The sequence below is a fragment of the Ambystoma mexicanum genome, chromosome 7q, assembly GCF_040938575.1.
Source record: "Ambystoma mexicanum isolate Mex_15411 chromosome 7q, UKY_AmexF1_1, whole genome shotgun sequence".
In the NCBI taxonomy this organism is placed as follows: domain Eukaryota; kingdom Metazoa; phylum Chordata; class Amphibia; order Caudata; family Ambystomatidae; genus Ambystoma; species Ambystoma mexicanum.
The window spans coordinates 662761761-662788537 of NC_090941.1; the positions used below are offsets into that span (position 1 = coordinate 662761761).

Genomic DNA, 26777 nt, shown 5'->3' on the forward strand with positions numbered 1-26777 from the left:
ATAAAGTGGTAAACGTCGAATGTTCACATGTGAAATGTATACCATACAACTGTGATGAAACGCCAAGATACACTTTCGGTTATGAATTAAAGCATCGTGCTAGAATACAATGCTATATAGCTGGCGTCGATGTAGACTACTTTATACCAGGGCTGGTAGTCTCCACCGCAGCCTGACACCTGGTGCAATCCAGAAATAAAAGAACAAACAGACATAACAGCATCAACAACGCACAGTTTAACTATACAATAAAGCGTGCACAGAGCGTGCACGTGGAATGCACCAAAGGTGTAGAATCGCCCCCTGGGATGCCGGGCTAGTGAGGTCCTATGCTGGAGCCGGGCCATGGGGCTATCGGGTCCTCTCTGCCCATGCGCACTGAGCATGTCCTTGCCAGGGTCCCCTCGGCACCCGGACCTCTCATCGCTTCTCCGTCAGCCTGCTGACAGAGACCGTGGTGAGACCTGAGGGGGAGCCGGGCCCCAGGCTGGAGGAAAGCAGCAGGTCCCCGGGGCCCTCGCCCGCACTCTGCAGCCCCTCCTCCTTGCCCAGCAGGTCCCCGGAGGAGACCAGGGAGTCCTGCTCGGGGTCGCCGCCGCCGCCCCGGCCCCGCTTCTTGTCCTCCTCCTTCTTCCACTTCATGCGGCGGTTCTGGAACCAGATCTTGATGTGGCGCTCGGTCAGGCTCAGCATGACGGCCAGCTCCACCCTGCGCGGCCGGGAGATGTACTTGTTGAAGAGGAACTCCTTCTCGAGCTCCAGGAGCTGCGCGCGCGTGTAGGCCGTGCGCGTCCGCTTGTTCTCTTCGTGTTCCACGATGTACGAGCCACCTGGAAGGACACAGAAGCACACCGTTAACACCCTTCTGTGGTGCACTCTCACTACAGCCACATTAGAAGACACAGGGGGACACGTTGCATGAGCCTACGGGTGTATTTCATCTCATAGCCGGAAATGGAAATGGGCGAACAGCTCGTCAAGTTTTCGGGGAGAATAGAATAGAATAGCGAATCAGATAGTTTATTTTACATCCTTTCTAGACCAGAAGAGAGCACTGCCTAAATATGATAACATTCTGTCTCTTATTCCTCTTGTATAGCTGCGCTAAGCAGGAGCCCGAACACACAAGAACACCGCGAGTGCATAGCGGGGGAGGGGCGTGTGTGCAGCTACTACCAGAGCTCAGGAAGTGTGAACGGCGACATTGCTGGCCCTAGGCGTGTACTTAAGAGCACGGCTAGATTTCACCTTAATAGCTAATGGTTATTTATCGAAGTTATGTAGTCGTGGGTTATTTTTAACGAGACACACATTTTCAAACCTTACAAAACAGTACAAATAGACAATTTTTCGTGTATTATTTCATTGTCTGATCAGCACGCGCGTAATTAAAGACATAAAGTAAGTTATTAATCAGAAAAGGTCAATTTATTTTTCTAAATGCGAATTTATTAATAGAGATTTTTTTTTACATCTCCATCATTCAGAGTCCAGTTTTAATAGCTCGGGTTCTAAGCAGTGAATAAACTAAATACACTTCTTAACCAATTCACATGAATTTTGTCGAATATTGGCAGAATATCTCCGAAATTCGCACTGGCGTAGATACTTTGTTACAAAGGAAAGGCAGGAAACAATGACGTAGCAATTCAAGATGTTAACACTTGTGGCTTTGACTGTGCATATTTATTATATAACTTTAAATTGTTACATTATCCAAATGTTATGCTGCGCCCATCCCCACCAAAGAGGTCTTACAAAGATGTAATAAATATATGTGAGTTTTTCTTAGTTCCAAAAGGAGTCTTTTTAAGCCTTTCCTAACCATCCCAAAACATATATATATTTATATATATATATATACATTCACTGAAAAAACCTTAGGTGCAGTTAAGTTGTGCAGAATTAATGCAACAAAAACCTTGAAATTGAGCGGATGTCAGAAGTCACAAGCAGTTTAGCTCGGTGTGTTCCCATTGACTTCCCACATAAAGCCATGTCCCCCCAGTAGCGTACCTCAAAAATCACTAAGGGTACCTGGTATGGTCTTGATCATCCAGGCGATCAATGTATATAGCAAAAACAATTGATCAAGACCAAAGAGTGGCAGGCATTAGCAAATTAACAACATTTGCACCCATATATGTCATACAAAAATAGAAATGTATTATTCTTCACATTCAATTAATAACCTCTGGTAATATCACATTTCTCTTCATAACATTTAATTTCCTAGACACATTTATATTCTGGTTGTTCCCAAACACATTCAACCTATTTGCTCAGGCGTATCTCTATTCACACATAGTAACACTCTGACAATGTTGTTCCTTATTCATAGTCCGCCTCTCATATGATTTGAGATATTTATGTGGTAAATTACTTATTTTACTTCTTGTGCACCCTATCATTAGTTAGGTGTGACACTAATTCAACAACAATAATGTCGTCTACACATGTTTCGGCTGGACAAAGCGAGCCTATTTGGTGTAGCTCTCAAATGACATCAGCCTTCTTCAGGACGAAAATGGGTGTTGCAGTGAACCCCATTTACTACACCATGATGTGTTGGTTGGCTTGTCTGTAATTAAAATAGATGTTTGTATTACCATATAAATATATCCAATGTCCCCACTCGCCCCTTATAGTATAGAATTAATCAAGCTCAAGTGATTTCAATGTCAAAATAAATTGGAGAAAACTCCTCGCCTACCTCCAGTAGAAATTCCAGTGGCAACTGCGGGGTATCGATGGAATTCTTATTTCAGAACTCAGTCAGTGTAGTTAGGGCCATCTATTAGTGACAGAGTGAAGAAGAAGCAACAATAACTGTTCCATCTCTTCTAGGTCCATTTGGCCCTTATTGACCCTCATTTTTGATAATAACTAGTAAACTTACTTAGTGTGTTGAGCATGGGTTGATCATTTCCCATCTGGCCACTGCAGATTATGAAGTCTAGGCAGGGTACTCAACACAACCACAGAACCATGCCCCTGAAAAGACATATTCAGGCTTTCTGCTGCGCTAAGCCCAAATAAGTGCATGTCTCCCAATGTTACTCCACCTCTGCCAGACTCTGCACCTTCACCAGATTCTGCATCTTAAACAAACTCTGTCTGTGTTGTCCAAACTTCATCCCTTATGCTCCATTTTGGCTCCATAACATTATAAGGGACTTTTTTTTTAAGGTGGCAAGGATTAGAAAGTTATTGTTGCCTCTCTATTAATTCAAGCCTGTCATCTTCTATGTTATGTTAGTTGAAACTGTTATGAAGAGGCTGGCGCAGTCAGGTAAGACATGTAACAGTATTTATTTAGGTTACATATAAGGGAAGAAGACCCCCAACGATCAGAGGCTCCTCTCCTTCAGTACTTTCCTCCAACTGACCCACTTAGAACATTATCTGTAAGATGCAACCAGAACATTCCATGACATCACACAGGGTTAAGACTTCATCATATAGGGAGAGCAGGGAGCTTTCAGTGCTTCCCTTAAGACATCACAACACATCTCCCCTTTTTTTTTTAACTTATCCCTTGAGCTTAAACCTTTAATTCACATTTGAAAATCACACGCACCCATTCCCAAACAAACGAAACACACAAACTAACAACAACACAGCAGCAAACAGTCCCATGGCGTTCCACTCATCTATACATGGGCTCGCCTCACAGTGGCAATTCTATCCTTATTCCACACTTGCCCTCCCGTCACACGTACAGCCCCTTTCATGACTGCCACGACCCTGACAAGATCCGAATACAGAGATTCTCCTTTCCTCTTGACTACTCCCTTCCTTATCCTGACCCAATCTCCACACTCCACGCGCAATTCTTTCTTCCCTCTCTTGCGATTTTCGCGCATGACCCATTCAGATTTCTTCTTCACCAGTGACTTTCTTACTTCATCTACGACCAGATCCGTTTCTCTACTCCTACCCAGCCATGGCGGACATGCCACGGAATAAGGCTTCCTGCCCCTCATAAACTCGAACGGGCACAGACCTGTTGTCGCATGAGGTGCCATCCTCAAAGCCCATATTCTACTCTGTATCATGGCTATCTTGTCCTGACCACACTCCTCACCCATCCGAATACTCTCCATCACACACCTATTCATTCTCTCAACTACCCCGTTGGATTCGGGATGGTACAATGAAGTTCTCTTGTGGTCAACCCCACACTTCCTTAGATAACTGGTAAAGTTACCACTTATGAACTGGGGACCATTGTCTGTCAAGATACTTTCCGGTAGGCCTTCATTGGCAAAAATCTCCTGCAATGTCTTTATCATACTCTCTCCAGTGATATTTCTCACAATTTTAAAATGCACCCATCTAGAAAACAGGTCTACGACCAGAACAATAAATTTTCCTCGACCGTAACCTAACTCCACCGGACCTAGAATATCCATAGCTATCTCACTCCATATCCTTGACGGGAGGCCCACATCCACTAACGGTTGCTTCTTGGCCACAACTCCCTTTCCACTCTTGATGCAAAATTGACAATTTGCTAAGTAATTTTCAATCTATCAAAACCAGGCCACCAATATTCCTGTCTCAACACCCCTTTGGTTTTTGTAACACCTATGTGACCACAATGCGCTAACTCTATCACCTTTTTCCTCAACCCTATCGGGACTACCGCTCTTCCCCACCTGAATAAAATCCCATCCATGACAGACAACTCATCCTTCACTTCCCAAAACGGCTTCACCCCCTCTGCCATGTTCGCTTTAATCGGCCATGCCGTAGACACCACATAAGAAATTACCTTGCTCATGGTCTCATCCTTCCTCACCTCGTCCAGCCACTCCTGTTTGGACACAATACCGTCGGTATTGATAAATACTAAATCCATTTCTTCACTGTCCACAACACCAGAATCTGCAACTCTCACCCTCGACAAATTATCCGCGAATATGTTATCCTTTCCTGGAATGACCTCCATTCTAAAACAATGTGTCTGCATCCTGGTGACCCAACCTGCCACTCTGCGGGAAACTTTATCTAGGCCCTTGCTTTCGAATATGGCCTTTAGGGGTTTGTGATCTGTGCGGATTACAAATTCTACTCCCCACACAAAATTCCTGAATCGTTCTACGGCCCAGAAGCCCGCCAATGCCTCCTTTTCAATAACCGAATATCTCATCTCTGCTCCCTTGAGACCCCTCGACGCATGTGCTATCACCTCTTCAGACCCATCATCCTGCTTCTGAGATAATACCGCCCCGAGTCCATACTCACTGGCATCTACTGTAATGATTGACAGTCTTCTTGTGTCAAAACATCCTAAAAGACGAGCTAAGTCTATATCTTCCTTTATTCTTTTAAATTCCAAGTCACATTGACTACTCCACTCAATATCAACACCTTTCCTCAGAACTTTTCTCATCTCTTGCACTTTGTCAGCGTAATTTACTACAAATTTTTGATAAAATTCCGTCATTCCGAGAAAAGACCTCAATTCACTCTTATTACAAGGTCTCTCCACTCTCCTTATGGCGTCTACCATCTCCTCTTTGGGTCTAATCCCGTCCCCCGATACTTCATGTCCCAAATAGTCCACATTTGTCACGGCAAACTTGCACTTCTCTTCTCTCAGCGTGATACCCCTATCCTTGAATATCTTTAACACTTGGTACAGACTCCCATCATGCTCCTCCAAAGTCGCTCCACTCACCAATACATCATCTTGAAAACAGAATACCCCCTTCACTCCTCTCAGAAGGCGATCCATTATCTTCTGAAATACAGAGGAGGCAGATGCCAACCCAAAGGGCATCCTCCTAAACTGGAACACTCCCTCATGCGTCACAAACGCTGTGACCTTTCTGCATATCTCCTCTAACTCCACCTGATGATAGGCCGACGTCATATCTAATTTGGAGAAATACTTCCCCCACCGACCATGGTCAGCAACTCACCCATGTTGGGTAGCGGGTGCCTGTCCACTAACACGCACTTATTCAACTCACGCATATCCACACACAATCTTATGTCCCCTGAGCTCTTCTTCACTACTACGACTGGGGAAACCCACTCAACACCCCCAGCCCTCTCAATCACTCCTGTCTTTAATAATTTTTGCAATTCTTGTTTAACATTATCCCGCAAAGCAAAGGGCACCGGTCTGAGTTTGGCTACGGTGGGCACACTCCCGCTTTTTAGCAATATTTGATGCTGAAAACCCTTTATTCTTCCCAAGGTTTCAGCAAATACTTTACCAAACTCCCTCGCGTATTTGCAGGACATCGTGGATGCCTCTGACACTTGCAAAACTTGCTCGGGGTGGTTGGGATCTAGTCTGATTCCTAAATTCTTCTGCTCTCTCCATCCCAATAAGGATTGTCCTTTTCTTGTTACATAGACTTTCCCATCACAACTGCAACCTTTAAATTCAAATCTACTCCACACATATCCTAGTAAATCAATCTTATCTTGGTTGTAGCCTCCCGGATTTATGTCTGGTTCAGACAACGCTGACACCTTCCCCTTAAACTCGTCTTCAAAAACACTCCTGGATACTAACGTAACTTTTGATCCTGAATCTGCCATCATTGACACCTCACACCCATTCACTGCCACCACGGCATATGGCCGCTCACAATCATCCGTGTTTCCACCACTGGCTACAACATTAACTGTGTTCACAATAACATTTGTCAATGCCAACGCAGTGTCTTCTTCTGACGATTCCCCATCATCCTCATCCTCCACAAACAGGATCTTCCTTTGCCCCGTCTGGCCAAATTGATAGTTCTTGCAACACGTGGAAATATGTCCTCTCCTCTTGCATTTATTGCATACCGCCCTTCGCCCTGGGCACACTACAGAGGATGCAAAATGCGTCGCACTGGCACATCGATAACACAATCTCTCGCCCCTTTTTTCTTCTCTCTTTTCGCTTCTCTGAGCCGACACTTGGTTTCTCTTCTCTTCTGCGTTGTTCCTCTCCTTCTGCTTGTTTCTTCCTTTCCTTTTGTTCTTTCCTTCACCCACACTCAGCACCTCCTGCCTGTTTTCCTTTGACTCACTTCCTTCAGTCTTGGAGAGCTTGGCAACACATGCCAGTGAGTGCTCCACCCGCTTGGCCAAATCCAACACCTCATCCAGATTTGGCTCGTCCTTCAGCCACAGTTCCTCACGTATTTTGTTCGAGTGGCAGTGCATCATGAACTGATCGCGGATATGCTCATCGAAACTTTCTTGAAATTTGCACGTCAGTGCAAGGTGACGGAGAGCGGTGACATAGTCCTCGACAGATTCCCCGTGAGCCTGAATCCGCATGCGGAAGTTATACCGCTCCAAGATTGTACTTCTTTTGGGGTTGAAATGCTTATCTAATTTGAGCAGTGCCGATTCAAATTCATTCAAGTCATCTCCGCTTCGATCACCTACCAACTGAGGAAGTGTCTCGAAAATTCTCTGTCCCTCGTAACCTAGGAAGTGTAACAACAATGCCACCTTTCTTTCACTAGAATATGCTGTTCCGCCAGCTGCCCTCATATAGTGCATAAAACCTTTTCGCCACTGGGGCCAAGCAATCTTCGCCGCACCTGGAGTGGCCATGAAAATGGGCGGGCCCGATATGCCAGGTAACGCTGCCATGCTTCTGTACGAAAATGTACTCCTCCTAGCTCGATCCTTACAAGAATTGTTGCACCAGTTCAACAAGGCGTGTATCCGCCGTGACAGTTCACTTTTGGAACTCAATGCAGTAAGAGATCCCTTTTTTTCTCCTTGACATCCGCTAGGGACATACGGTAGCAAAGTCTGGCGTCTTCCCTACGCTGGCGAGTGTGAGTGTGGGCCGGGACCAGCAGGAGCACTGAACGGAGTTGAAGGCACTTACTTGCACAAACGTTGCAGGGACACGGTGGTCACTCGACGCTTCGAAAGCGGAGCGACCTTCCCTGAGGCCATGATCACTCGACAGCTGCTCGGCGCGCTGCTAGGAAGCGGTGCCGTCCTCCTTGAACTTCTCCCTCGGCAGCTTCTGTCGTTTCTTCAGGGACCCCGGAATGGGGCCTCAGCATCCGTCGTTGTGTGTGGCGGGCCGCTCAACGCAAAGAGGAGGCGGAGCAGCCCACTGCCAGTCGATTACTTCTCTGGTGGCGCCGACACTTCTCCTCTCAGCAGCTTCTATCTCACGGAGCACTTCCAAACTCCGTCCTCCCGGCTGCTCAGAGGAAACCGGGCGGATCAGACGTCGGGGCGATGCGATCGCCTGCTGCGGGCCGCGACTCGACGTTGGCAGATGCTGGGGGTCTCCTTTGACCTGTCTGCGGGACCTCACTTATCCCATCCTCGTCGCCATTGTTATGAAGAGGCTGGCGCAGTCAGGTAAGACATGTAACAGTATTTATTTAGGTTACATATAAGGGAAGAAGACCCCCAACGATCAGAGGCTCCTCTCCTTCAGTACTTTCCTCCAACTGACCCACTTAGAACATTATCTGTAAGATGCAACCAGAACATTCCATGACATCACACAGGGTTAAGACTTCATCATATAGGGAGAGCAGGGAGCTTTCAGTGCTTCCCTTAAGACATCACAACAGAAACCATGTTTTTCAGTTCTCTGCTGCCCAAGATTTGGAGATGGCAGAGTGTTCTACAGTTGAGTGCTCTATAGGTCATTGTTATGACTAATTGTCTACTTTCAGTTAGATTACAAAACTATCTTTTAGAGGAAGCGATCAGAACATAACCTGTCTGCCAACTGGACACAAGTGAGAGAAGGTTGGAATGAGGAATTTTGGTTTCAATGCTTATATGTAGTTTCTCTCACAAATTGTCTGCTGTTCCACTGAGAAGCACTTAGACTGGTCTGTAATATTAATGCAACATAACTAAATGTCTACATCCAGTCTTAAGTTTTCATATGAAATGTATGCAATTGGTACAGGCACATCTATAATCATGTTGAATAAAAAGAACTCAAATAAAAATAAGGCAAGCTACCTGCTGCAGCCGATATACCCCAAACCCCTTGGGCTGGAACACCATTAAAATATGGAAAAATCACAAGTGAAGCTTGTAAACTCTGCCTGGGAACAGGCACCTCAGTAGAGTAAAGGCAGTTGGGGAAGGTTCTTGGAATCTTTTTCTGTGCATTCTCAAGGTGGAGTAATGGATAAGGGCGACCCTGAGCATTCATGTATGGACAGGGTCGGACTGGGACAAGAAAAAGGCCCGGTCACCCAAAAGAAAGTGGCCCACCCCTTGCCTCAAAAAAGTGTCCCTTCCCTTGCCTCACGACCCTTGACCTCTGATGACATCACCGGAAGTGATTTAATTTGACCCCACCCCAAAGTGACATCCCGGGAAGCGATGAAACACGACCTTTCACCCCTTGACAAAACAGGAAGTGTCATCAAATAGCATTGTCCCTAATTACACTAAATTACTGTGAATCCAAGCAGACGTCCAAGACCAAATGATAATATGTTATTGTATAGCACTTACGATTAATTTCTTTTTTTATAGAACAAATATGCATACATTATCACCAAACCTGTGTTGGTACTCATTTATCGACCTAAGAAGGCTTTTTGAAAAAAAAAAATAATTGTAAAAAAATGTATTTGTCTTTTCAATTTTTTTTCTCCAAACCAGCCCAGGCATGGCCAGAAACCGGCCTCACTCCCCAGGGACGATATCGGCCCGGCCATGGGCCGAAAGGCAGAGGGGCCAATCCGCCCCTTTGTGTGGGAAGCAACAGCATTCCCTGTAGCTGAAAAATGCAGGCACCTTTTATAACAAATGAAGTAGTGCATACTGTTTAAATCCTTGCTGTTTCTGTAATTGTTCAAAATACCACATACTCCAAGAGTTAAATTGAGCAATGGAGCGGGCGTTGCAGCACAATGTTATCTTTGTGGGTGTGGTTTATGCTATGGTTCTTGCCAGCTTGCGTTTAAGATAATACATTTTTGTTAAAATCCGTAGAGTTGGTTGGACTGTTCAATATAAAGGAACATTTTTAGATTTGTGGCTATAGATATAGATGTCCTACTGTCGTTTGAAGTACTGCTTCACAGTAAAAGTACTGCCTTGTATTTAAAATATAATTCTTGTAAAGATTACTTATAAGCATCACAGTTATGCATTGTGTGACATGTTTTGCGGTTGGTTCTCCTGGTAGTACTGAGTGTGCAGCAGAAGGTCATCAAAGCACATGATAAACCCAGCAGTAACGCCATGTGCCTGCTTTGCACTGAGAAGCTACTGTAAAGATGGCTGAATAGATATCTTTGTGGGACACCTTTACAGCTGTGAAACTGTGAGTACCTTTGGCATGCAGTTTTGTTCCAACCCATCTATGGCTTTGGGTTTCTTTCACAGATTTCTTGATGCACTTGCGCACTCAGATTTACTCTACGCCATTTTAACTTCTCTATGATATATTTCATGCTTGCACCTTTTGGGCAGCCACAGACCTCTGAAATGTGGGCCCGGGGAGGGAAATGAGTGCTTGCTTCTGAACATCAGTTTAGTGCCACCTGTGGGAACTCTGCTTGACTTAAGCATAGGCATGCATTTAATATTGTAAAATGATGCATCATTTTTAACCTTTACTTTTCTGAAGGGAAACCCCTAATTTTTTCAGCAGTTTAAAAAATGCAAGTGGTCTATTTGAATATAGAAGTGATTGCTTTACACAGTCTATCTGTGTATTGACTAGAAAGAACTCCAAAGATAATGTGAAGTGGCACCAATAAAACCAATGAGGTTTTGGCTGTTTTGTATATTAAAGAGCATTTTGGGAAGAATGACCAAAGAGCTTTGTATCTGTCATATATGTCTATGAGAATTGTATGATGGAAACACTAACTACCATGTACGGTGAGTTTGGTAGGCATTTCATTTTAAAACTTTTTTTTATATAAACATAAGTCACCCTAACAATAAAGTTTTTGTAAATATCAAGCATCTATGCAAGTTTGTCACATAGCAAAGCTGAAAAGGTGAGTCGCGCTCTGGTTGAAACCTCGTGGTCGTTATCAAGGCCTTTCTGTTGATAAGTCGTAAGTTCCACCATATCAAACCTGTTTCTATCTTGGGATGATTGAGGTAGGGTTTCAAATTGAACAGCAAATCTGACCAATTTAGATTTTCCCAGTTTGCAACAGTTCTATGGATTGAAGCAACATTCTCTCTGGTCCTTGGGTCAATGCCTAGCTCAGTATAGTTTATCAGAACGCATCCATGAGGCCAGTGCTTATGGTGTATGCTCCACTTCCCAGCCGCGGACCAGCAATGGCCATTGGACATGGCCTTTCACAGTGGCCCCTTGGCATGTTGCCCACTAGCTTTCATTGGGGCCCACTAGTCAAGGCCTTCTACCACTTTCCATATTGCATCATTTGATTCCTTAAGGTTACCCAGTAGCCATAGCCTTCGCCCACACCCTTTACCACACACTACATTGTAGCTGTAAAAGCCCCCGTTTTTGTCTTAATCTAATTCTTTTAACTCGTTCTTTTAAAAAAGTGTTCCCTACAACTGCAGCTATCAATATACTCTAGATATCCACGAATAACCACTGTTATCCATAAATGCACACAGATAACTTCAGTTATCTTTCAGACAGTTAAGTCTGTCCGGAGTGCAGTACAAATGTTCAAATCAAATCACAAGCCAGCAAAATCCAGCACTCTTCCCTGCCCCACCAGGCACTCACCAAGAGCACCCCTCCTTGTGTCATGCTCCCCCACTGCCTTAAAGCTATTTCCCTCTCAATAGTCCTCTCCCATTCCCCCTAACAGTCGTCCTTTCATCTGATGCACCTTCATTCCCAATCTAGTTTTCTATCATAGCCGCGGGAATCTCGCCAGACAACCCCGGTTATGAGAAAATGTTCGAGCTATGAACTTGGTCCCTAGGACTCCCCAAAACTCCAATTCAACTCAGTGTCCTCTTACCCATCCCACATCTAGCCTGTTGCCATTTCATAATGTTTCCTTCTTATACCCATTATAACCACGGTTATCTCTCACATCGAGCAAAAGAAATGGCATCGTTTTCATTTCTGAAAAGCCTTGCTGAAGCATTGTCGGACACAAATATAGCTATAATTTTAGGAGAAGGGGCACTGCCTTCTTCACCAAATATTTTAACAACTGCGGAATAACCCCAGAAACCCAAACCACTCCCAGAAATGTTATTACCCTCCCTCAGCCTCTCTGCTGCATGCTACGGCTGTTAAAAAACTGTACTTTTTCCCTATGGGAAAACAAATGGGAGTAGACTGAAAACTGTTTTTTTTATCTTTTCTTAATAACTTTTTTCATTTTTTGCCAAACTGTTTCTAGAATGTCCAGTTTGGGGGGGAGGGGGATTGATAATCTCTTGGATTAGAAAAGTGAAGCCAAATCCATCCAGCAAGTCAAAAGTTATTTGCCTCTCTCAGCCTCTCTGCTGCAAAGCACCAATACTGATATAAAGGTTTTAAGGCGTAAAAGGCATCCCGTTTTCTGTAGAATATTTTAAAAGCTACTAGATGGATGTATTCAAAACCAGTCAAGGAAATTAGGTGAACGCTTTTTGGCAAAATTGTTTCTAATTTGCCAAGCGGTTTTCATGCTACAGCTGTTCAAAAACAGCACTTTTCCTTTAGGGGAAAATGAATGCAACTAGCCTGAAAACAGCATTTTTATGCTTTCTTAATAACCTTTTCATTTTCTAACAAATAGTTCCCAAAATTTCCATCCATAAAGTCAAAAGTTATTAGCCTCGCTCAGCCTCTCTGCTGTAAAAAGGACCAAGGCCGATATAGAGGTTTTTAGGTATATCGGGCACCCTTTTCTCTGTCAAATATTTTAAAAACATCTGGGTGGATTTACCCCAAATCAGTCAAGAAATTTAATTCAATGCTTTCCTGCTGCGTCTGTTCAAAAACTACACTTTTTCTATATGGGAAAATTAATGGGCTGAAAACTGTGAAACTGTGATATTTTGTTTACTGAATAATCTTTTCATTTTATAATGTATTGTTCCCAAAATGCACATAGAAACAGGTGTTCCCTTTGGACAATATTTCAACAAAATGTATAGAACATTCAGCATCAATGCGTGCATGAGACTTAATCACATGTGAAACCCCCTCCCCCTCAAACAACTGCACATTTTGGGAACAATGTAAAACTAAACGGAACTCCAATCCCAATGAAAACTGAGACTGAGGTCAACAGTAAAACATACACATACAAAAAGGTCTTCCCTTTGGACACTATTTCAACAAAATTCATAAAACATTCAGCATCAGTGCGTGCATGAGACTTAATCACATGTGATTAAGTCTCATGCACGCACTGATGCAAGTCTCATGCACGTACATTCAGCATCAGTGCTGAATGTGAAAATGTCAGCCTCGCTGCTGCAAGGGGGAGATCTAGCTATAACTGTCAAATATTTTTACAAGCACTGGACGAAATAACTGCATAACCCCCGCCCCCACAGAAATCGAGTCAATGCTTAGTGCCCAAGTTGTTTCGTACCTGGTCAAATTCGATCCAGCAGTTTTGGCTGTGCACGTGAGGAAAATGTGGACTATTAGTCTTTGGGAAAATAAATGGGTACTAGGTGAAAACAGCGTTTTTTAATTATCTTAATAACTTTATTATTTATTTATATTTTTTAACAGATAATTCCCAAAATATGTTATGTAATGAAGTTCACCTCCAGTTCCAAGCCACATCATCAAGGCATTGTGGGTATGCAAATTAGCCCAAATGCAAATCTTTTTCTCCAGGAAATTGACTTTGTCTAGGAGGACAGTGCAAATGGCTATTAGGTATCATGGAATATGTGACTTGCTCACAAGATAAATTTTGAGAATAACTTTTAAAGACGTGCATTGAAAATTGTGGCAAATAAATCCACAGTAACATTTTGAGGTAGCTGCATATGCATGGAACGTTTCTGCAGTTTTCATGGTCAGATTTAAATATTTAAAAAAATATATATATTACTTTGATCACGTTGAAAACGTATGTTTGGCCACAATATCTTGATATTTCCCAGTTCCAGTTCCACAATATTTGGCATAAAAAATCCAAAATCGACTTGCCCAATTTGGTGAAATTCAAGATTAAAGTTTATCTATATATAATGCATGCACAGAATGAATGTACATCTTTCATACAAACTGTTCAAGTATGAGTAGAATATGTACTTTGCCACTACATGAAAGGAAAACTCATATAAAAGACTTTGATGTCACTTTTCATATGTATATAAGACATATGGGAGGATTACATTGTGTAAATGTACGAATGGCAACATTCCTCTAAAAACTCACATCAAAGTTAAACCCCACTTTAATGTGGGATTCTGTGTCTATCGGAGGCCTATAGTATGTGTGCATTTCAAACACTTACAAACCATTTACCCACACACCTTACACCACTTACTGTTAGGACACACTCACTTGCGACACACACTGTTATGACATACACACTTACAGCACACACATATGAGATGCACACACCTATGGCACACAAACCTATAATGCTCTTATACCACATGCTCTTATGACACACACTCTTAGTATACACACGGTTTCCACCCACATTCCTGTGACACATGCTCTTGCGACAATCTTATGACCCACATTATCGCAACACTTGCCCTGAAGACACACGCTCTTACTACACTCACAATTAGGACACCCACAGATAAGACAGACACACTTACACTACATGCTCTTACACCACATGTTCTTATGGCACACGCACTTATGACAACTGCACTTACGGCACTCAGACTTACCATACACTCATAACACACACTTACAACATACACTCTTACAACACATGCTGTTATGACATAGAATTACTTCACACACTGTTATGACATACACTCCTATGATACATGTCAATTTTCAGGAGATGTACATTGCATACATGTATAAGTAGAACCCTCATGAAAGTAAAACCTGACTTTTAATGATAGTTTTCATATTTATAGGAGGCTTATAGGACATGTGCGTTTCATGACTTTATACCAAACACTCATACACCATTTATATGCCATGCACTCACATGCTACACACTTACATGAAGAGCAGTCATATGTCTTGCACCACACATGACACAAACACACTTATGACCCATTTCAAATACTAATACACAAATTGCACACGCCGAAAATATGGCCCTCATTTGAAACCGCAATGAACCTTTGATAGAGTATAAATGCTGTATTCAGGACACAGATGATCATTCTTTGTCTATGTATGAGATTTTGGGCAGATTAATAGTTATTCTTGATGTACGGATAACCTTGTAGGAGTGCAAAGGCTGCTTCTTCAGATGCATGGGAGCCCCAAGATAACAGTGGCCCGTCATAATCCAAAGGCCCCTTCTTCAGAATTACGCGAACAAGAGTCCTTTCCACAGACATACGTGAGGATCTCTTCTTTGTATATACATGAGGGCTCAGGACCACAGGTGACTGTTTTGATACACAGAGCTCTCAGGACCACAAGGATGACGTCTTTAAATATACATGAGGGCCGCATCTTCAGATTTGTTTTAGATTTTTTTTTTTTAAAAACAGGCATGTAATAACTGACTTACAATTATATTTTACAGCTAGAGGAGGCATCCCTCAAAAGTCTGCCTGCACAATAGCACAAAGCTGAGAACAAGTGATGAGCCAGTTTATAATGGTGTGAACAAAGTGGGATATATACCAGGGACCAAAAAAAAGTGACTAACAAAGATGGCATTAACATAGTGGGGCAGGTGTTTCACATTAAAATAATGTACACATATACAACATGACATTAGGGGGAGTGGTGGAGTCAGGTAGGGAGGATGGGGAGGGGTGAGAGAGGAGGGCAAGCTTCCCCTTGCAAGTAGTTGAAGTTTAAGCTGGTCTTTGAAGAAATCTACAGTGATGCTGTCTTTGATTGTGATGGGCAGCAGGTTCCCCTGGAGTGGAGGGAGTAGGGTGAAAGAGCGGATGTGAGAGGAGGCATGAGGTGGCATGGGCAGGTGAGGTTGAGGGCAGAGGAGGAGAGGAGGAGCAGAGGGAAGAAGATGGTGAGTAGACAGAGATAGAGTCAGACGGGTTCTGAGGATGGAGCGGGTTGTGAATGAAGATCCAAACAGCATGGCGTTGATAAGTAGAAGGGGAGTAGGATGTGCGTAGGTTGAAGAGAGTGCAGAGAGAGGAAGTTCATGGAGTAGGCATGAGCAGTAGTTGAGTTTGCTGAGCACCAGGGTGGAGATTAGAGTTTCGTAGAGTGGTGAGCAATACATTGCTACATTTTCTGAATTCTTAGAAGGTAACACGAGCAGCAGAGGTTGTGGTAGTGATGAATTGTTGCAGTTGGAGGTTGCTATCAAAGAGGTTCCCAAGGTTGTGAACCTTAGGCATGGGAGCAAAAAGGTCAAGCAGGAATCAGATTGGAGAGGAGAGGGTAGAGATGGCAATGGAAGCAGGGAAAAAGATGATTTCCATTTTCAAAGATTTTAGCATGAAGCAGTGGAGAGCCTTTTATTGACGAACTGCAGCAGGATAGTTGCTAATCCATCCCGAGATGACTGGGTTGAGGGAGGGTCAGAAAAAAAATTTGAGTATCATCAGCAAAGTGTTGAGATTGAATCACTATATGTGAGGTCAGTGTTAAAAACATCCTTATGTCTTTAGCATTTGTGTAAAGGCTTTGGGGCAGAAATATCTGTTTTTTTCCCCAAAATGGGGGAACACCCTCTATCACTGGCCTTTTTTAACTAGGCAATGATACCTTTTGCCAATTTACATTTCTCGTTCCCTCAATACAAAAACATGCTCAAGAGCTGATGCTTTTATGCAGAAGCTAATACATGCCAATGCCCTGATGTCAAGACACATCACACTTGGGTTCATACCACAAGGGTGCCTTCTCTAGATTTGGGGTGGGATCCCTTCCGCGGATATTTGTGAACGCTCAGGAACACCAGCGTCCTTTCTGTAGATATACTGAGTGACCAGCAACACAATAGTCCCTTATTTAGATATATCTGCCAGAAACTTCTTGCAATAATGTGAGCTCTAAGTGGCACCTGGCCCTCTGCCTCAGGGACACTTAGGTCTCAGGGGAACAGGTTCTCTTCTGCGGATATACATCTTGGTATATACGTGAAGTACACGTGAGTTCTAAGGAACACACTGCCGGGATCAGTGGCGTGGACTAGGGAGGCCTGGAGCCTTCAGTGCCGGATTAAACCCTGTGGAGCCCCTAGGTAGTCAAAATGTCAGGACCGCCCCCACGCAAATGATCTCCTAATACATTTATAGTTTTCTGCACCCCTTTATTTTGATCCGTTGTTGCAGGCCCCTAAAAGAAGTGGGGCCCATATGCAGAAGCCTACTAGGCCTACTGGACAATCCGGCACTGGGAGCATTCGCCAGTCCCCCCCCTTTCAGAAAATTCTCCCCTCGCCACCACTGAGATTGAAATATAAAGACCACGGATTATGGGGACTGAAGGGTGGCTAGGAAAACTCCCGAACCTTTTCTTGGGCTGCTCTAGCCACAGTGACTCATTTTGACAAGCGGTTTCATCAGATGTGTGATGGAGGGCCGTTAACATGGCAGTGTGACATTCCCAACTGCTGTCACACACCGTTACCTTAAGCGGAACAAGTGCACGAGGCTTTTTTTGCTTTAAACGTGGTATTCCAATTTTAATAACGAAATGGACTAAGTTACAAAGAAAAGCCATTTTCTAAAACTGAACACCACCAGTGGATGTAAGTCACTGTATGTGTAGCTTTTCCATTGGAATGCCACTTGGCTTCACATCAACCATTTCATGAAGGTGGATTACTGTTTGCAGTACTGACTAGGAGCACAAGGTGTTGTCACACATGGATATTAAAGACATCTCAAGTTCACCCATGAGAGGCGCTGTGCGAATCCTGTCCTGTAGACTCTCATCGGCTTGCATTCTTACATGTCCTCCTGTCTTTCACAAAGGCAAAATACACCTACAAGTACTGTACACAATTAAAGTATAATGTGTACTAAAAAGCCAGAAATGGCCTAACAACCATACCTTAGCCAGAACACCTAAAGATGAAATGTGCATGAAAATGTGCAGTTTTAAAGAGATACATTGAAATATGATACTATAATTACATTTTGGAAATATTTTATTTTCGTAAATGAGCTTTTTTGTAAACCAAATGCAAAAATAAAAAATAAAAATAAAAAAAGGACAGTGTGACGTGCACACATTTTCAAAGTATACAACCAAGAAACATGTGCTCTGAGCTAGGATTCCCTGCTTGACCAATCTATGTGATCCTGTGCAAATCACTCTACCTACATGGATCTTGTTGAGGTTGGCTGCCAAAATTGGCATCTCCTACACAAAAAGCCTCACTCATACATGGTTCAATTGACTACAGCATTTGCTGCATGTATAATACAAACATGCACATACTGACAGTCAAATACTAATTTGTCCTAGCTTGACCAATGCCCATTGCACTGTGAGGAATGCTACCCTCCTAACAGGAAAGTGACATATATTTAGTACTAAAATGTTTTGTGGCACAAGAACTTGCCTGAATTTTGACCATGTAAGGAGCCCACCAGCTCGATTTCACACTTTGCACCCGCATCAACCAAGCGGCAGAGGCCATTGGGTCACAGTTTGCGAGTCGGATGGTGGCGGAGAAGAATTCATTTTAGTACTGTGGGCTATTTGACCAATCCTGAGGCTTGCTCCATGCCACTCATTGCTTTTATTCTCCCCTCTATCCCACCATCCAGGACATGTAGGTGCTGTCTGCTGCTCACAACTTTGCTGCTGTGAGACTAGGGAAAAGGCTTCCTTTGGGAGCTTGCCCATCCTTTCCCAGACAAGTGGGCATGAGCCAATTCAATGTTACCCATTGTATCAGCCTCAGAAGGATTAACTGTTTTTCCAGCAAATCCAGTATGCAAACGTGCGACTCACAGCTTGCCCAGAGATTGCTGTAGCAGGAGCATCAACCAACTGAGGTGCCTTAAAAGTATATTCAAATGATCTATTCAGTGGGTTAAGCTACTTGATGGCAGATGAAACATAAGGGTTGATATATGATGAATGTAATTCTGGAGGGGAAGAGAATAAAATAAAATAAAAATGCAATGTAAAATAACTGGGTTTTGTATACCACCGCTTCTTCCATTTGGGCAGCCTCTTTGCACAAAGTGATAGAGTATTAATCATGACTACTATCATGGCTCTGAGCAGCCTCCATGCCACCATTTTGTGTCTGCTTGTCCAGTTACAGAAGGGAACCAGTCAGTTCCAACCCAGTCTTGGTCCTGCGTCCAGCATGTAGCTTGTAAGGTTGCCCAAAGCAATATTAGGGGCTATGGTAAATTTAAAACCTTCTCTCAGTCACGTTTTAGTTTTGGTGCAAAAAAAAATAGTCATTAAAAACATAAGGCCTAGCCACACGCAGATTGTGTACTGCTTGATTATGCATGAAGACCAAAGGCCTTCCCTGCTTCCCCCTTCAGGAAAATAAGATCCAGTGCTTTAAATGTGGCAAGAAATTGAGGGGCTGGGGCCTCATTTGGGAGCGAGGCTTGCATGATGGGCGTGATCTAAGACTTGATGGGTGTGGCCTAAGTAAGAACATGTAAAAATGATCTCCCAAAAATATACAATATCTTTTTTTAAAATATCCTTTCCAGACTCATACTAGCTCACTGCTCATATATATCATTGTTTTATTTTTGTCTATGTATTACCACAATGAACTCCGTTTACGTTTTGCACACCTCATTCTCAAATTCAATGCAGAGATCTAATCTGTCCTGTGCGCTGCAGAGCTGATTAGATCACTGAGTCCCCAGGTTCGCCGAGGATCAAAGAAGCCTCAGTGACCTGAGCAGGAGGTGTGGACATGCTTTAGCCCGATCGCGAGAGGAAGTTACAGTTTGGAGACGGTGTTGAAGCTGTGACTGACATAATTTCCAGCCAGTCAGAGCTGCCTGACTTGAACATGGCGGCGGGCTCATCTCCCATTGCGGCTGTGGTCATGCCATTGTGTGGTGGGACCGGTGGACCCCGTCAGGGCTCCTGCTCAGCTACACTTGTTGGAGGCTGCCGTGGCTCAGCCCTGGCCCACTTAAAGCACTAATAAGATCCTTTTGAATTTTTAAACCTCCCCTAACTCCCTCACGGTTATTCTTGTTCCTGCCCTATACATCAGCCGTAGGCCCACCAACCCAACCTCGTTAGTTGGATATGTGGCCAATAACTCTGGGTTCTTGATCGGTGAGTAGGAGAATGCTAAGAAGGGTCTTCCATGTCACACCTCCAAAATAGTCGACACGATATAGAGGGCCTAATTCGCAGACCGCTTTTCAATTCCCATTGAAAAATGATGTGTTATTCAGGCCCAGAGTGTTTGGAATGAAGCTTTATTTAGACGATCATTGGCGTTTGATGTTTAAAAAGGGAAATGTAATGAAATGATACAGGTATTATTTAGGCGCGTTGATGTTTGTGTCTGCTAAGGGTGGCAAGGAAACGGCAGGGGCAAACTTGGACAGAAATGAAATGACTATAGGATGCTTAATTTATCTGGTTTTTAGAAGTGAGCAAACACTAATAAGCCGCTGTTTTCAATATGTATTCACATCTCAGTCGAAATGCCAGTTCTACACATTCGCACCTGCCACGAGACTTGACAGGATGTGGTTCGGGGACAAGTAAGAACATTTTTTAAAAAACACATTTTTTTCTGTTTAAACATGCTTATAATCGGCCCTTTGGCTCTAATGAACACTAAGTGGGCCGGAGCCCTGCCTGGACAGTGACTGTGAGTGCGGTTTGGAGTGCAGTCATCAGAGACTGCAGGGGCTGCTATCTTGGTGGTCTTTGCCATTTAACATTCGCTAGAGTTTGGATTACTGACACACTGAGGGAGATACCAGGAAATCTGCTGCTCTCTCGTAGATACGGTGGAATGCCACTCCTCTCCACTGCTTGGCCTTCCACATAACCCACAATCCAGCATGACAGCGCGCGACTGTGAGTGTGGTTTGGAGTGCAGTCAGCAGAGACTGCAGGGGCTGCTGACTGAAGGTGTAGAGACTGTTTTCAACCTAATGACAGGTCAGACTTCAGAAATCGAGCAAGATCACTCGAATATGGATGACATTGTCAACAATTCTCTCCTGGAAATGTCTCTCTCGCCAACAGAGAATAGCGGCTGTAGTGGAAGTCGCTCCTATTCGATCAGGATAGCTTCATGGGGCAAACTTAAATGAGCAAACTGATGACTCTCCAATAATGACTGAGTCAAATTTCAGGCTGTCTGCCTCAACAAATCTGTTTGTCCCATCTGATTCATTAGAAGGTCCTATTACCTCCCGGATGGAATCAAAAGGATTAGCAGAAATGCAAGCTTCTATATCCACATTACAGTTTGCAATGAAAATTAGGTTGAAGCTCTGTGGGAGCATAAATGAAAGGGTAATAGAATTAGTCCCTTTCATTGAACCATCTACCAAGAATGGTGAAGCTGCTTTGCACAAGCTTCTGACTGCTAACTGGACAAATGTCCCAACTGATGGATAAAGAGGACATATTGAAATCAGCACTACCTTTCTCCTGTGAAAATCCTCCGATTCAAGCCTCTGAAGAGATAAATACCACGGCTGGCGATGTGCAGGTGTAGCTTATGGGGGCAATGTACAACACTTGGTGCCCTGGCGTTGCAAACATTTCCTGCAGAAATTGATTGGAGTTATGTGAAATCCTGTGAACTGTCTACAGCAGTGAGGGTGGGACATTTGTTCAAAAACACTCTTTCCCGCGGAGCGGCCGCGGAGTGGCTGCAGAGTGGCAGTCTCTGCAGTCTATGGCAGCAAGGGCGGCAAGACCAACTAGCAGAAGAGTCTGCGCTTTTCCCACCTTTGCCTCTGCCAAAAAGACTCTGCTGCCTGATTCAACCAACCCTGCCCCTACTCAGCCCGAGACCAAGGGCCCCCCCGACTACGGAGTGCAAAAACAAGTATGGCCCTTCCGGGGCTATTACCGCCTCTGTTGGTTCAAGAGGTGGATCCCCCCACGGTGAGGCAGGCAACCATTGAACCCGGACTTGAATTCGGATTGGAACCCGGAGCCCGCCAGCCAGACGACCTGGAGACTCACCTCACCACTCGTCAATCTACTATGGGTGAGCTCCTCTCTCCCGCTCGCTGCTTCTTGCCGTGTGAAACGAGCGCAGCGTCGCTCCTCGGAGGAGAGGAAACGCCGCCCGCTAAAGGTAAGGTGGGGCCTGCGGGTGGGGAGGGTAGGAGAGGGGACCTCGACCTGTTTAAACTGCCTGACCGTTTGCCTCCCGGGCCCGTGGTTCGGGAGCCCCCATCCTTACCCCCCCCACCGGCCACCGCCTCCCCTGTTACGGAGGGGCTTAAAGATCGAGGTGGGGAGAAGAATTCCAAAACTCCGTCAGTTGCGGAGAACTGTGCTGCAGGCACGAACTACTTCATAGTGGTTCCCATTCTACGCCACCCTCTTCCTGAGTCCCGGGAGGTACAGACAGGGGGAGTCCTACCCCTGTCGGATTCGGTACAGGCTGAGCCGCATATAGCACCAGCCGCGGCTGAACAACCTGAGCCTGCTTCGCCCGAAACCCCCACGGGAGTCACTTTAAAGGACAGTTATACCAAACCCTCACGCGCCTCTGCAAACTCCCTTCACCAAAAGAAGAAGGGAGTGCCGGCGCGTAGGAAACGATGTGCCCACCAACGACAAAAGCCGGGGCTTAAAGCCCAGCCGACCAAGCGCCAAAGACTCACCAATGCGCTTGACAGGCTCCAGAAACCACCCCAGAAGGATGACACGACTCAGTTGCCCGGAAACAACAGGTTCTTCGCGAACTTTAAAAAAAAGAAATCAACAGTCTCGGAAGAACTCTCCGACTGTGAGATCTTGAAAGTTGTCACGGACCAAACCCCTACGGTTAAGAACCTCGGAGGGGGGGCTACCGGCGTGGGACCAGCATTTCGTTAGAACCAGCACATGCTCAGATGGCATTTTGGTTCACCGCGACCCGGTGCCTCCCCCTATCTAGACGGTCCACCATCACTTTTAATGACATGGAAGAGGTCACAAACCCTCCGTTTTCAAAGTGCCTCGAGGTGGTCCCGAAGGCCTCTTCAAATTTGGGACCACATTCAGGGGAGTTTGCTGCTTTGTCTCTCGCCCCGTGGCTACACCGCCCACACCTAAGCCTTTACTGCGGAACTGGGGGTCCCAACGACCTTCGGTGAAAGCCATCGACGAATTAAGTGATATCGAGTATCATTTGCCTGGCTCGCCCTCGTCTGTATGAGAGGCTTATGCAGAAGAACTGGAAACCATTGACCTCACACAAACTACCCCTCACCCAGGAGCGTCTGTGGGGGAACCTCGGGTGAGAACTGAGGACTCCCCAACAACCTTGACAGTTCAAGCCACGGATACCAGAGAACTCTCAAGGCCAGGTGGGGGACCTGTCCTTGCGGCTTCAGCGAGCCCTGCGATTCGTAGAGCCTCCGCTGGGACCCAGAACTTTAGCTCTCAAACTGCATTCAGTCCAACCAGAACGCGACGCTCAAGCGAGATAAAAGGAAATCCATCGAAAGACTCCTCGCCAAAGAAGACAGACTTAAGGTTAATTATGTCCACGGTAACTCTGGCTATGGCTCCGTTTTGCAAACTGTGTGAGTCGATAAATGACTCGCTGAAAGATCATACCTCCATCATAGCAATGATGAACAGTCGCCTGATCTTCTTGGAAGGCTACATAAATGCACTTTAAAACAAAATAGAAAAATGCCAAATGGATGAGGAGTCTTTGAAGCCCCAAGATGCTGCACCATCTACGCGAGTCCCACTTCTTGACTCGAGCTCTCAGACCCTAGAGTTGTGGTTGATCCCCTACCCTGAGGAGCAAACGGAAGAGCCAGGTCCAGATCCCCCCTCCAGGGGCTCCACGAGGACGAAAGCCAAGCCGGCAACCGTAAATGCAAACAGAGCCATCTATAACAAAACCATTTCCATCTTACCTGACCGTGAGCCGACTCACGACTCAAATGTAAAGGTAAATGTACCTGCAAATAAATGTCTCGCTATCTTCCAAAGCCAGAAAACAAATAGGTTTTTCTCCCCCAAATCGAACAGCAGTAAAGAGGCGCCCTCCAAAGAGGAAGGGGGGCCCTGCACATGGACTGAGAAACCCTTGTACACAGAATCTCCGACAATCCTCGTCGAGCAGGAATACTCAAACCAGAAGAGTGGCGATACCGTTGTGGGCAGCCTACCAGTAACTAAGGGGGACATTTTAGAAGTGGACGAGGACCTACTAAACCTTAGCGTTTTACACGCTACCTGACGATCAGGAGGTAACCAGTCAACCCCACTACATGGAAGAGGAGACCTCTCCCTTCCAAACCTTAGACAATTGCTGTAAAACCTTATAAAGAAGTCCAGTTGGGGGCCGGGACCTCCGAAGTTTCGGACTCAGGAACCACACCGAATCCCGCACAAAGGAGCCGAAAATGTTCAGTCCGGCTTACAGTACTCTCCCCTGAGACGGAGGATTGAAAAAACCACCTCACCGCCTGGACAGAGGACTGTTCCAACGACTAGATGGGTGCATGCTACCCGGGCCAAATGGCTAACAGAAATGCAAAATCACTCAGAAACCAATAATAAGGGAAAGAAAAACTGGAACAGCCTTAAATCTAGTCCAAAGCAAGCTCCTAGGAGATCGGCCCTCGGCTTCAAAACAGAACGCAACTTCAAGATTGAACAACTGCCGGATAACACAAAATACTTGATACTGAACCGAGGTTTCCTACTACAACTTTTTAAATGTGTGCCGTCGCTCCGTAGAGTTGAAACAAAAGACCTAGCCCGGGTAGAACCGTTCCACGAAGGTAAAATTGGCAGTGCCTACCTGCATGTGCATACAAACTGGGCAAAAGTTAGGATCTCTGAGGAAGCAGAACACTTACTAAAGCTGGGATTTGACCTGTTCGAACTCGAAGAGAGTGCACTACCCGCCTCACCACGAAAACCATCTGTAATAATAAACTTTCCCATTCAACAAACCCTAGCAGCAAAACAAAATCGTCTGGGGAAACTACGGAGTCGAGGGGCCCGGAACAGATAGTCCAAATCAACGAACCACCTTCTCAGGACCTCTATATACGGGGTTCGCCCCCGAGTTCTCGTTGTGAAGCAGAGACTCGTCTACCCACGAAAGATGCCACAAGAAATGAAATTGCCTATAAAGATCCCCTAGGTATAGGCAGACGCCCTGTCGGTCCTATGGCAAACATTCAACAATTTGTAAACCAATCCCTTGGTTCAAAGGATCTAGGCTCTCAACAAACTCTCAAACAAGCCCCATTATCGCAACTATGGGCCTGGTTACCGAAGGCCCTCACGCTCAGTAAGAACAAATAGCAACCCACCAAGCACCTCTCCGTACCCCTTTCTATCAGACAAACCTCTGGGAAAGCAGAGTTGTCTTTGGGGTCATGGAACACCTGCGGATTCTTACATCTGACCAAGAAAGGGGACCTAAATCTTGGGTGCTTTGATATAATCTGCTTACAAGAGTCCTGGATGATTAAACGTCCCTCCATGGATGGATATGACATAACCTGTGCTCCAGCAACTAAAGGGATCTTTGGCCGCCCCTCATCCGGCCTCATAACGGCCATCCGCTGTGGCTGTGGACTCCATCTCAAGAAAACTCTGTGATCTACTACATACCTGCTTTCCACGGAAGTAAGCTGGGAGAGTTTTGAGGAGGAAAAGGGCAAATCCAAACCGCAGCCCTTAATTATCATCAACGTTTACTGAAATCCTGTAGCCATGAGTGATTTATCCTTCATAGCCTTGACTGGAGAGACTATTGATGAAGCTGTTGTGAATTGTCCAGAGGCCTTGTTGATTATTTGCGGCGACCTAAATGCTACTTGGTCCCCGCATGAAACGACTGGTATTCCTCATCCTTCTTCATCACCCAGAAACAAACGTGGAGCCACGTGGCTGTCCCTGATGTCATCCAGAGACTTGCTCTGTGCGGACGACCTATTCTCTAGAGAAAAGAGGCCACCAACCTGGGAAAGAGGCAACTCTCATGCGGACATCGATCAAATTTTCATCAGCAGATATCTGGCACCTTTAACCATCTCGTTTGAAGTGCTAAAGTCCTCTGCGAGTGATCACAATTTTCTGGTCCTGAAAAGGAAGACTAGTCCGACTCACAACTTACACATGCCTGCTCAAGTGGAGTCAAATAACCAACAAAACCGTCTAAAACTATCGGCAGCTTCCATTTTGAAGATAATGTACCATTACTTAAGTAAAGGAAGTGAGCCTGGTCAACAGAAAGACCCGCAACTACCAGACTATCAACCTCTCCTGGTGCCATTCAGATCTCAATCCAATAGCTCCAGACAGAGACACAAACTGGCTACACATGAGTACAGCAAAGAATTGGTTGTGAAAAGGCGTCTAGTGAGGAAAGCGAGAAGAAAACTGCGCGCTTTTCCCTCGTCAGAAAATCAAACAAGCTTCAATCGGGTCCAGCTAATCTACAAATCCTGGATCAGACAACATCGGATTCACCTATACCAACAAGACGCGGAAGCCATGTTGAAGTTGGTCTGCGGTCATCAGCTGCGAGAGTTCTGGTCCCTCCTCAAATCCACATCTGCTCCCTTAGAGGAATCACCAACAAACCCGATCTGTGAAACAGACT

The 26777-nt window shown here is 44.9% G+C and overlaps 1 protein-coding gene across 1 annotated transcript in view; it reads right to left on the minus strand.

The window, feature by feature from the left end:
• Positions 1 to 420: 420 nt before the first annotated feature.
• Positions 421 to 26777, minus strand: part of PDX1 (pancreatic and duodenal homeobox 1) — a 43862-nt gene continuing 17505 nt past the window's right edge. Inside the window, exon 2 of the mRNA XM_069639514.1 lies at positions 421 to 830. Within this exon, the coding sequence (XP_069495615.1) occupies positions 421 to 830 (410 nt within the window). The remainder of the gene's footprint in view (positions 831 to 26777) is intronic.